Genomic DNA, 13,432 nt, shown 5'->3' with positions numbered 1-13,432 from the left:
ACTTACAATTTTGCCTTCTAAACTGCACTTTTTTTGCAGTTTAGTTTCAGCACATATGTCTACTTTGCATGCAACAAGATGGCTTTGCGACATCAAGCAGATGAGGAATTTGCTTGAAAGAAGCACTACTGAACTAAACGAAAACTCTCAGTAGTCCAACAGGCATTGAAAGGTCACAGGTTGCTTCTGTCAACCACCTTACTCCTACCATTGTCCTTCTGAACGAAAATGTAAACAAGATATCTGTATGCATAGTCACATAAGATAGTTACTGTAATAGACTCTGTGACATTTAATATTTACTTTTAACTCTGCTGAACTGCAGAGTCAAAATTCTTGCTGTTACATGACTATAAGAATATAGTTTATATTTGTATAAATTCCCACTTAAATCTACTTAATGAACCATGAGAAAAGACCAATACCCACTTCAACAGATGCCAGCTCAACTGAAACAGGATTTCCTTTTCGGCAAGAAAGTAATCTACATTCTAAGTCTTCTTTACTTGTTTTTAAAACTCGAAATCAAAAATGACAAAACTACTTTAAGCTAAAAAGCCAGCATCTCCATGTCTTTCATTTAGTAGTATGCATTCTTTGATCAAAGAAATGGTCATGCATCTAGGCAGGGACACCTTCCACAAGACCAGGCTGCTCAGAGATCCATCCAACCTGCCCTTGAGCCCTTCCAGGGATGATGTATCCACAGCTTCTCTGGGCAGCTTGTTCCAATACCTCACCATCCTTGCAGTAAAGAGGTTCTGTCTTACAGCTTATCTAAACCTACCCTCTTTCAGTTGGAAGCCATTCCCCTTTCTATGTAATTTCATCCCCTTGTAAATAGTCTCTCCCCAGCTCTCTTGTAGGCTCCCTCCAGGTACCGGAAAGTTTCAATTAGGACACCCCAAAGCCTTCTCTTTTCCAGGGTGAACAATCCCAGTGCTCTCAGACTTTCCTCATAGGAAGTGTTCCACCCCTCTAATCAATTTAGTGGCCTTTCTCATGACTCATTCCAATGGGTCCATGTCCTTCCTGAGCTGGTGGCCCCAGAGCTGGACACAGCACTCCATCTGGGGTCTGACCAGGGTGGAGTAGAGGGGGAGGATCACCTCTCTTTACATGCTGGCCATGCTTCTTTTGATGCAGCCCAGGATACAGCTGGCTCTCTGGGATGCAAGAGCACATTGCAGACTTATGCACCTGCACCACCAATTTTGCAAGTGGCAAGATCCACTGAATTTGTAAGAGCAAATGGTCTCTGGAGTCCAAAGAAGGTGGCTGCAAAAACAGCCTCATACCCCTGTCAGGATGCCAATGCTCAACATATTCAACCTCTTTGTCAATATTGAACAAGTTAAATTTAAAGAGTCTTAATTCTCTGGTTTTTGGGTTTTTTTTTTCCTGTTCACGCAGCAATTGAACCCTATTCCAGTATTTTTCTCTCCTGTCCTTCTTGTCTTCTGCTTAAATAATGTAGACAAGCTTGACAAGCTTAACGCAACTCTGAAGTGATGTAATTGCTGTGATAGGCCAAAATGCAGTCAGCAGCCTTGCTTCAGGCCAGGAAGTCCAGTTGCTTCAATACTACACACCATATTTCACTCATCTGTTTGAAAAACAAGCTTTGAAGACAAACCTGTCATCCTCTCATCCCTTCATGTGTTTTTTCCAAATGATCAGGACATTTGGGAGAATACCTTTGAAGAGCCATTACAGACACTAAAAGGAGAATAAGCTGATATCAACACTGGCATTTCCCGTCTTTGAGAGGCAACACATTCTAATAAAATTACTACAGATAAATAAGGAAAGGAATATTTTAACTTTTGAATATCAAGAATATATTCTTACTGTTTTTCTTTTCTATTTTCATTTGTCATTAAGATAAATAGGGGTTAGCTGCATATAAAGATAGCCAAGTCCCAAATGCAATCAAACCACCTTTATCATAAATGGTGATGTGATTTCTCTCATAGAAAGATGATTCTAATACAATACAGAACCTTTTAGTTCCATACAATTTTCTTATACAGGGCATGAGAGAAGCTAAGTGAGACCAATTAGCAAATGAGAAAAGTCAAAAAGCCTAGCCTATTCCTCAAGATAAGAAAAAGACTTAAGTCCTTACTTTTCTGTTACAGGTACCTGTACCTAAAAGCAAGACACATACTTTTGATTGTTCTTTCACTCTCTTTTTAATAATGTCTTATCACAACATCACTTCTTAATATAAAGATTATCAATTATATATTTATAACAAATTAAATAATTTATTAAAAATATAAAGTTATAACATATATCCATATTATAAAAATATTAACCTTCTATTTGTATATAAAATAAAATTAATATCTACACAAACTAGGTAAAAATTAAAAGCATGTATTTACAGCAAATTCTTGCATTTTCCAGTGCTTGCTAAAAATTTTCAGATAAAAAAATTTTCAGATCTTTTGGGTTTGTTTGTTTTAAGATTTATATGGGTACAAGTAATGGCTTGCTACCACTGGGTAATTAATATAATGTTATAAAAAGATTTGGGGGTTAATAGTGCATGCAGCAATTACTAGTTATTTACTACATCTCTAAATATATTTTATATAGAGGATGTAAGGGAACACATATATCTAAATACAAATTCTAATATAGTTCTAAAATTTCTTTAAGTTCATGCTCTCCATGAATTCAGTGTTAAAAAAAGAAAAAAGACCAAAAAGCACTTTAAAAGTTTTCTGTAGGAGGGATGTGGAAATGCACTCGACAAAAGCAAGATGTTGTATCAGCACCAAATGCAAGGAAACCGAAGCAAGCCCTCTGCAGTGCAGAGCAGCGTTTCCGCAAATGAGAAAATGTACTACCACAGGTCACACGGACTGATGAAAGTCAAAGGCTCTGTGACAACATGCTCTACAAGCAGCAGATGCAACTTCAAAAGCACTGTGAAATGTCTAGATAAGAGCAGTTGTTCTGGTAAGCAATTCTGCTTGTCCTTTGCCCTGGCATAAAAAATAACTGTGCAATCGAACAGTACAATCTGCTCTTTCTTCTGCCCTTACCATCTGTCTTGCTCTTGCATCATCATGATGGGTACCTCAGCAATAATCAGTGAGGTAGGGGAATTTTATCACACAGACATGGAGAACAATATAAAAAGAAAAGCAGATATTAAAAGGAATCTAATGAAAGGTCAGAGGAAAGAAACCTTGCAAGTTCTTTGTTTGTTTTTTCTCTAAAGAAATACACAAAACCAAAATGACCAAGACAATTCATGTGAATTACGCCACAATGTGATAAAAGTCAGTATCCTGAAATAATTAACCTCGAGAATTCTCCAGGACAGAATTTGTAATATTTTGCTTTATAAATAAGTCATCATTCTCTTTACCTACTTTCACACAGGTTTCTGTTATCTCACAATAATTTAATTGCATTTTTCTTTGCTTCTTTTCCAGTACATAGTTTTTCAGTATTTGTGCTGATTGTACTGAGTACTCCACAGCTGAAAGATCCATTATTGAAAACAATCCAAATATATTTTAAAGTAAATGCTTATGTTGACACAATGAAAGGCTTTTTCTAATCCATTGTATCTTTGCATTTAATAGCAATCACTGTTCTTCTAGTGAACAGACATTAATTTTCCAGATAAAAACAATAATCTGTTTTTAATAAAAATATAACATAGTTTTCTTCCATGGAAAAATCACTGGCAAATATTAGTCTCTACACTGAGAAGCACAGACTTTCAAAACACCTCGAAGTAATTTTCAGACACTAAAAAGCAATTTACTCACTACGTCTTATTAATAAGAAATTAAGAAGAACTGAAAAATAATAAGTATATAGTCTCAACTGATGATGTTTTAATGACATGAATACTCTCTCAATTTAACACAATGTGCAAAGTTACTAGTGATGTAACCTCTGTACAGTGCAATATAAATACACATAATGAAGGTGCCAGCCCATCCCTTGGCATGTACAAATTACTACTGAGAAGCATCTTCTGGGTCATGGAAGGCCAAAATCCTTGAAGCTCACAGCAAACCCACAGTACTGTATTTGACTTTTCTAAGCTACAAAATACAGAGATGCTGACAATTATCCATTTATTTTTTCCCCTGTATTTCCCTCTGGCCATTCGCTATGTGGACAGATGGATGCTGTTCAATAGCTCACTTACCCTCTGTCATTACACCCATAGAATAGATTATGGGTACACAGTGCTAATGAGACCCTCAGAACAAAATATTAAATGTCAGTCACCCTTGGAAACACATAGCAAATTAAAACTAATTTCATGTGTACACCACAGAATTACAAATTGATTTTGACATGACCAGGGTAAGATAAAAAGCCTGTAACAGAAAGCAGGAGGATCTGGAGTTTATAATTAAATAAAATACAGATGGACATTAGAAAAAATAACCCAGGTTGGTGACTCAGATACATCTCATGGGTACTATTACAATGAATGAAGGCAGCTCCTGCATCAGGACAAAGTTCTTACTCAGACACTCTCACAAATCAAATTACAAATCAAAACAATAGGAAGACACCTCAGAAAAGCCCATAGCCTGCTGAACTAACACACTGCTGTGAGGTGTTTTGATTTCAGTACATCCTTTTACATTTACCTTTCTCTTTTCTGCCCACCCCAAAGATGTCCATCAGGCAAGTGCATCCTTCCATCTCCTACTGTCCTGTGAGACTCTGAATCAGACATAGTTGGAAATATTCAGTCAGGTTTGATGGAGCTCTGAGCAATCTGATCTAGTGAAAGATGACCCTGCGTATGGCAGGTCGTTGGGCTAGATGGTCTTTGAAGATCCACTACAGTCCAAAGCACTCTGTGATTCTATGACCTGTGGGAAATGCTGCAGCAGGCTGCAAGGAAATCCTACCTATACCCATATGTTGCTCACACTTACAAAGATCTGGCCTTTCACATGGCAGAAAAATTCATAGAGCCCATGAAGGGAGCCTATTAACTCTCTAATTAGCAGCATCATCAAGTAATGTTATAGTACAATTGTAAAGAAAGAAAAGGCAGAGACCTACTTGAACAACCAAATGTGCTCGTGGACAGATTTTCCACTACCCCAGAATTGCACTGGTAGGACACCACTGAAATGAGACTATGCTAAACAGAGTAGAGACAAAGAGGGTTATCTTCCACACTCACCTCACCTTGTCACCCTGTATGTCTTTTACGGAACTACTGATTGGTGGTCTAAGATGAAAATTCCTTCTTTCCCACCAAGGCAGCACAATCATTATCTGAGTCATAGTAAGACTCATTTTGATAGTTTAATGGGACTTTTGTGGCTCACATGCCTTATGCTATCACTGCTAAAAAGAGCATTTTACTGGGAGCACATGTTTATCAGCACTGTCAGACTGAGGGGTCTGGAAAAGCTGCTGGTTCTTCTGAAATATTTTAAGCCACTTCCTCAGCTCCACTATTGAAGAGCAGGTCACTTTTCCTGACATGGCAATAGTATTAACGATCTTAACATACATAAATGAGGACTTCTTAAAAAAAGAGAAAGTAATAAAATATCAATTACTTCTAAGATCGTGCTTTAATTAGAGTTCTTCCTCTTAGCAGCTAAAGTGATAGAAATCAGCTATGATACAATTATGTAAATGGACAATGTGAAAATGGCTACTCTTTTAGTATCAAAGCAGGAACCATAGCATTTATTTTCCTGGCAACACAACTTGAAATGGGCAGAACTGAGAGGAAATCATCACCTCTGCTCAACTCACTTTTTCCTAAATTAGGCACCATGAAATTATCAGCTAAAATGCTTCCTAAGGATTACAAAATGTTGCGATGAAGTGCACACAATTAGATTTGAAATGCTATCTGTCAGGCATTAACTTTTCAGCATTCAAAACACCAGTTGTAAAGGGCAGGGAAGATGGAGAGGGACCATAACAGTAAACATCTTGCCTTCTCTAGAAATCACTGCAAAAATGTAGTTTCCAAGTATTTCCAACTACTGTTAATCAGTACAAAATGTCTCTAATTGGAACCTTCCTGGAAACCCAAAGACCACACGTGCTTCAGATAGAACGAAAGGTAAAATTACATGCATGTCAAACTGAACATGACCTGGTAACGTGCACTTGCAGGCCAGAAAGCCAACTGCACCCTGGGCTGCATCAAAAGAAAAGTGGTCAGCAGGTTGAGAGAGATGATTCTCCCCCTCTACTCTGCTCTTGTGAGACCTCACCTTGAGTACTGTGTCCAGCTCTGCGATTCCTAACTCAAGGAAGGCATTGACCTGCTAGAGCAAGTCCAAAGGAGTGTCACAAAGATGATCAGAGGACTGGAGAACCTCTCCTATGAGAAAAGGCTGAGACAGTTGGGATTGTTCAGCCTGAAGTGAAGGCTCCATTGAGACCTTAGAGCAGCCTTCCAGTACCTAAAGAGTGCCTACAAGAGAGCCAGAGAGGGACTTTTTAGAAGACCATGGAGTGACAGAACAAGGGGTAATGGATTTCAACAGAAAGAAAGTCAGTTTAGATCAGCTATTAGGAAAGAATTCTTCACTGTGGGAGTGATGAGGCACTGGAACCTGTTACCCAGAAAAGTGGTGGATGCCCCATCCCTGGAAGTGTTCAAGGCCAGGCTGGATGGAGCTCTGACTAACCTGTAGAAGGTGTCCATGCTCACAGCAGGGGGTGGAACTAGGTGATCTTTAAGATCCTTTCCAACCAAAAACATTCTATGATATGCAGATTAAAATATCAAACCACAGAATTATATGATTTTTCAGGTTCTTTTCAACAACTCATAATCTCTCTCCTGAGGTGTGAACATTTATCTTTCCTAAGCCTTATAGTTTCAAGGTTTTCTTTACACAGTTTATGATTTCAGAATGAAGTACTATATTACCAGCCTTTTATTCTTTTTCTGCAACACTGGCCTTAAACATTTGGAGCCTAGGACATCAAAGGGAACTGTCACTCCCTTAAACTACCCCTGACTACTGAACACATTAGGAAAGCTCTCATCTCTTCAAAAGCTTGTCCTGTGTGATATGTTTGGGCTCCTTCCAGCAGAATTCTATCAAAAGTGCTTCACACTCACAGTGTGAAGCAAACAAAAAAGGGAAGGAGTGGAATATGCCCAGAAATATTCTTTGTCTCCTGGGGTTTGAACACATCAGTCTCCAGAGAGTGATATCAGTAAGTGGTGTGGCACACAGCAGCTGGTGCACTGCAGTGGAGCAACCATTGCTGCAAACAGGGCAGAATGTCCATGGGATTTCTGCTCCCCCCAGCCCCTCCTGACCAAATCTCCCCTCCAGGGTGTGCCTGGCAGGAGCCCAGAGAGCAGCCAGCCCAGAAGCTCCACTCTCACTCAGAGGAGCAAGTGCTGCTGGCTGTCCCTGCAAAGACCTCTGAAACAGGTCCTACAAGGGAGCAATTCTTTGAAAACATCACTTGTTCCTAGGCCTAAGAGAAATTGTTTTTAGGCCTGTGAATGAGGATGAACCCTATTTGTATAAACAAAAAACTCAGCCATGAACAGGGAGAGTAAGGGATGTCCACATGGGAAAGAAGTTTGGGTTTAAGGAATTTTAGAGGGAAAAGAGACTCTTCCCTGGCCTGCACACATCCTCCCTCCCATCAAGCTGACTGGCTAAGAAGAGGCCATGCAGCCTAACCTGAACAAAGCATAAAGTCAGCATTTATGTCCCTGAGCACAAAGACTCCAATGCTTCAAACTAACTGCTTCTTTGATTCCTGTTCTTCTGAGAGACTGCTCTATTATATGTCTGCTCTCTACAGTGACAAATTCAATTATTTCTTACAAAATACATGTCAATAACTCAGTCTAGGGATATTATCTGAAAGAAGAAGGATTTCCCCTGCCCCACATTTCCATGATTCCATCAGAGAAGCTTTTCACAATGGTAAACAATTTTAAAATCTCAGTTTAAATGTCTATCATACTTCAAAAGTCTGCTTAGCTGCATTAAAGTATCTCTACATCAGATAAAGCTTTTATCCTTTAAGCTAATTTTTTTTTAAATGGATACAGTAACCCTTATTTCCTAACCTCTTTAGGGAGATGCAATAAACTTTCTTCTCAAACAAACAAAAAACACTCAAATGAAAATGGTTTATATTACCTCTTAAAAGGCTGGTGATGGCATGCAATGGAAGTAACAGAAAGCTTTGTCTCATACTACTTTACACATTCAACAACACTCCATAAGCATCAATTCTAAAAGCAAATTCTGAGGAAACTAATAGAGAATTTCTATTATGGTGAAAGGAAAATTACAAGGGATAGTAAAAACTGCTGTCCAGGAGAGAGAAAACATCTGGATACAAACCCTGGTTTAAAATTCATTCTTCATCCCCGAGATGCACAGGACCAGCCACGATTTACAGCTCAGCCATCAGCACTCCACACCCTGCTGCTTTGCAACTACCAGCTTCTGGAGCAGCCCAGCACAGCTGCTTGGTGTGATGTGCTGGAAGTATTCAGGGCAGGGCAGGGAGCCTAAACAAAAGGAAGGTGGAGGGGTGTATATGGGAAACAGCTGAAGGTAATTATGCATTCTTGCTCTCTTTTGCATGCAGGATAGAGTTGCCCCAGTAATTCCTTACCAGGTCTCTGGTGAGATCTTTTAAGAAAAATGTGCCTAGAGAGCCTGTTGTCTCGTGCTGTTGTATCAAGTTCAATTCCATGCAAAGAAAACATAAGTTCAGTCTCAAGGCTTCGGCAAGGCTTGAAGAAATTAGGGCACATTGCTTCCAGTGACTGATTTTAAAACATGACATAGAACACTGGGAAACAAGAGCTATAATGAAAATGAAAAAATGAGTGATATTAACCCACCTGCTTTTTGACCTGAAATGAGAGAGACCAGACTCAGTGACTAGGAATTGCCACTAAGCTCAATTTTGGTATTGTCAGTAATTTCCCTAGAAAAAGTATTTTCACTATACAGGCAATCAAAATAAAATCAAAACAAGCATTTAAAATTAAATAGAATTAATGATATCCTCACCTGCCTTGGTCAGCCTAATCTTCTAAGTTTAATTTAAAAAATAAAGATTAAGGGGCAAAGCGATTGGTTTGTACAGTTACTCCTTCTAAAAAAAACCAAAACACAACAAAAACATCACCATCGCCAAAATGGTCCTGTCATCTCAGTGACAGCATTTAGCACACATGATGTGCAAGATGCCCTGCTTCCAAACAAGTTGGACAATATGATGCTTCATTAGTAGTCACACTAAGATTCACCACCACCAAGTTCAAAAATCAAAATTAGTTACAACAGGGTGGAATGGGAGTCTAAAACGTTTTCTGGTGGAGGTAGGGAAATATCTCTGGTTCATCTGAAATCAACTGAGGATATTGCTACAGTCAGAAGCTTTCTATAATTTCAACCTTCCCTTCTGGCTTCAATCTATGAATGATCCTCATGCTCACTTAGAACGCAAGTAAGGGTATTGTATATACACAACAGGACTTTTTATTGATTATTACACTGTTTTTCAGTCTGCATGAGGATGCCAGAATGAAATCTGGATCTGTGGAAACTAGCAGAAAGCCTATCCCACCTTTCTAGAAAAAATAGTATTATTCTGTGCTCATTCTCACCCAAAAGTGATTTTTGGGAATAAGAAATGTACTGGTGAAAAAGTACACAACTTATTGACAAGGCTGATTGCCAGCATTAAATGACTTTAACAGTAATTGGGTTTTTTTAATTAAAATTTCACTGTTTAGCCATACTAAAACTTTTAAAGCTGCACCATTTCTCCCTGATGCTCAGACCTTTAATAAGTAACTGGTCTCTCAGTATTTTATGGGCTGTGTTAATAGTTCTCTAAGGTGTTCTGCACAGTTACAGACCAATGTTTCTAAGCTGCATTAAGAACCCACATCAGACATATAATAAATCTCTTAATGTTCTGAAACGATGCAAGTAGACTATGGCCCTCTCTGTCCCTTTTATTTCCTGTATAATTATCCCTATGATAAATTATTAATATGATCCAGCATTTTACTGACTCATCTGTACACTCATTTCAGGATCAGAGATGTAATACTTTGTACAGTACAATGCTGTAATTCATGGTCATTACCTAAAGAGAAAGTTTTGGTGAACTATTTCTTATGACATCCACACCTAGGAGGATGGGAAGAAACCTCAGGAGAAAAGATTAGAATGCTTAGATACTTCTGAGATTTGCTTTGCCACACAAGAAGTCAACCCATTTTTCTTTTCTTAAAAACAATCCTGGTGCATACTATCAATGCAAAGCAGAAAATATTAGAGAGTTTCAATCATTAATTTGCGGGGTCAGAAAGTACCTCCTGAGTTGCTGAATGTTATTACATGCACTGTATTACACAGCATTTATAATCACAGTCAAGTCAAGGTGAGTAATTGTAAGGGCAAATCTTGCTAATTATTTTTTTTATACTACTGTCAAAGCTTGTTACACTAACAAACCTAATTGCATATGTAATTAGTAAAACCCCAATAGACCCAGTAAAATACTGTTATGGTGGAAGACAAAGTCAACACAAAGTCTACTGCTTAACTGCAGAGAAAGCAATTTTAAAAATCCACAATAACACAACAGCCAATGTTTTAAACATTATTTTTTATTTTATTTCAACTACTAACTAAAAAAAAATATTTAAAGAAAGATCTGGGACCAATGCATCTGGATGTCTGAATAAATTGTCACAAAGATTTTTCTGGATCTGTCCTATCAGGATATTCCCTTCTGCACTTACATGACAATAAAAATATCCAAGCTGTCTGGCAAAGTTCTACAACTACATGAAGAGAAAAATGAAAGTCAGCGACAGCATGCAGCTGAAAGTCAGCTTGGATGTCACAGCCTGCAGAAAAGTGCCTGGGCAGCACCACAACAGTGACAAAGCCCAGGGACTAACAGAATAGACACCAGAAATCAATTAATGATCTCAATGACACAAAAGGAAAAGGCCTCGAGGATGAAGGTGTATAAGAGTTGATACACAGGCTACAGGAGAAAAGCCACTGCCCCTTTTCAGGGGAAGTTGTTTCTGAAAGACAGATATGGTGCTTGGCTGCCTGGCATAGGCTTTTCATCTCTGGGATTCCACAGAGCGCCTGCTGAAGATCACAGCTAGGCTTGGAAGCAAAGTTACACACATACACACACACACCCCAAAAAAAAAAAAAAAAAAAGAAAAGAAAATCTGGCATTGGAAGAGACTATTTGCTTTCTAATATAATCTAAAAAATACAGAACAGGAAGACTGAAAGGGAGTTAAATAAAAAAATTTTGCTTTTTATTTTTAAGTGCATGGCTGCAAAATTTTGACTGATGAAAAGGAGTGCAGCAGAGGTGAGGAATGGGAAAAGGATTAGAGAGAGTGCCCATCAGACTACCACTTCAGAGGTAGGAGAGGCAAGAAGCTATTGCTTTCTGCAATGAGCATGTGAAGAGCAGGCTCCAGGTTTCCCTTTATTGGTTGTAGTTCCCTTGACCTCTCCTGCACCAAGCAGCTGGGCTGAGCTGCTCCTGAGTGAGGGCATTCCCAGGGCTCTGGGGAAAAGAGGCAGCAGGCAGCCTGTGCCAGCTTGGGGGTGCCTGAAGTAGGTGGCTGCAGAGCCTCAGGAGGTCAAGGGACCCATGGATGGGCAGCAAACCACAGCTCGCCCAGTGTGTCTCAGAATACAGTGGATTTTAAGCGAGAGTTTGCATCCAGATTTCCTCTCTGTCCTGGGATGACAATTTTGCATCTCCGTGATGGTTTTTCTCCCTCTTTATATAGAAATGGTCTATTAAATTTCTCCAACTTTTCTTTTGAGAATTATTATTCTTATAAACACTCTTATGGAATGTTTTTTTTAATATCCAAATTAGTTTGCAAGGACAGGGACTTTTAATCTGTAGGAGTTTCAACAAGCTGAACATTCCATCCTCCCCACTCCTTTTCACTTGTACCTGAACATAATGGCACCTCTCCTCCTCCACTTTTTCCCCCAGAACAGAGTGCAGAAGTGCTCCTGTAATTAGTTCCCAGATTCCTAGTGTTTCTTTTACAGCCTCTTTGCTGTAACACTGAGCTGCAAGAGGTCTGAGCTATTTTGTTCATTGCTCGACACAAATGGAAAGTTCAGGCAGGAGGCTGGAGTCCTGCCATGCCTCCTTGCGGACTTGGACTGCCTCAGCTCTCCATTTCTCAGCTATCCTTCACTGAGGATTTGGGACATTTTTGTGCTGGATGCCTAAGTTCTGCTCAGTGCCTAATTTAAGTGTGATGTATGAACTCAGCTCTATGTACAGTGAATGTGCACATGTCTATAATCAGCTAAGGTAACAATCACACGCAGAGTTAAAGGCTTTGAACTCAAAGATTGTAAGCAAATCTGAAGTTTCCATAATGCTTAGTCACAGACTATATTATCCTGATCCCTAGTGCAGACTGCAAGATTCTCATTTTAGATAGCATGCCATGAAAAGACTTTATAAGGATTCACCACTTCATCAATACTTATTCTTCTGCAGCAGAAAATGACAAATTAGTATAAAGAACATTTACAGGTAACTTTTCAAAGGATAAGAGAGTTTCATTCTAGATGTTATTAAACTTTAACTGGTATTAGAACTATCTCTGTAATAGAGATTTTGCCTCTCTTAGAAGTGATATATTATGAGAAATATTACATAGATTATTAAAATTACTTCTTCCCCTCCAAACATTTGGTAGAGGACTCATCCCAAGAGCTCAGAAATTAGAATAAGCTGCTGATGCATTGTTAGAAAACATTTATGCCTGTTATTTTCAGAGACAAGTAGCAATACAAGATAAAAAAACCACAGAAGCCTGCAGAAAACAAAGGAAATTTTGAATACCACTACTTAACGTTATCTGTCCCTTTTGTGCTGCTGGAACAATATTATAAAGGGTAAATTTATTTATCTATGGGGGACTGGGACGGAGGTTACTTTTGATTCAGTTCTTTTGTCCTGTTTCATTGAACAAAAGGAAAAAAAATAAAGCTCTGTAAAATAACCGCAGCACAAGGACTTGACCAGATAGAAAGTCACTTGCTCAAAGGTCAGATGCTCAAACTTCATGGAAATATCTCCTCACAATTGCATCTCTAGTATCACTCCAAAACAAACATGATTTTTCTTTTTTGTCACATACCCATATTTCTTCTCCCTCTGGAGGTGAACAGATCTCCCAGAATTACCATAATGAAAAAGCAACATGCTTGGACATACAATGACTGTAGCCTACTGAAGTGTTCTGACACAAAGCAACAATGATGAGGGTCCTTCACAAATTTCTGTAACTTCCATTGCAAAGTCAGGCTACTACAAGTGCTTTCTGCTAGAGCTGCTAGATGGGTGGCTGTGAGAGGAACACTTGCCGGTACCA

At 38.8% G+C, this 13,432-nt stretch overlaps 1 protein-coding gene across 4 annotated transcripts in view; it reads right to left on the bottom strand.

Moving 5' to 3' along the window:
- Positions 1-13,432, bottom strand: part of CHRM3 (cholinergic receptor muscarinic 3) — a 255,006-nt gene that overhangs the window by 143,254 nt on the left and 98,320 nt on the right. The window contains exon 1 of one of the 4 annotated variants that reach the window (XM_085055546.1): positions 8,358-8,490. The exons of the other annotated variants lie outside the window; for them this stretch is intronic. Within the exon in view, the coding sequence (XP_084911672.1) occupies positions 8,358-8,374 (17 nt within the window). The 5' untranslated portion in view covers positions 8,375-8,490. Of the gene's footprint in view, positions 1-8,357; positions 8,491-13,432 lie in introns of those variants that run through there. 4 annotated transcript variants of the gene reach the window in all.

The sequence above is a fragment of the Lichenostomus cassidix genome, chromosome 3 (assembly GCF_008360975.1).
Source record: "Lichenostomus cassidix isolate B80296 chromosome 3, HeHo_3.0, whole genome shotgun sequence".
Lineage (NCBI taxonomy): Eukaryota > Metazoa > Chordata > Aves > Passeriformes > Meliphagidae > Lichenostomus > Lichenostomus cassidix.
The sequence above is the reverse complement of the archived record's forward strand: the minus strand, read 5'-3'. Positions and strand labels throughout refer to the sequence as shown.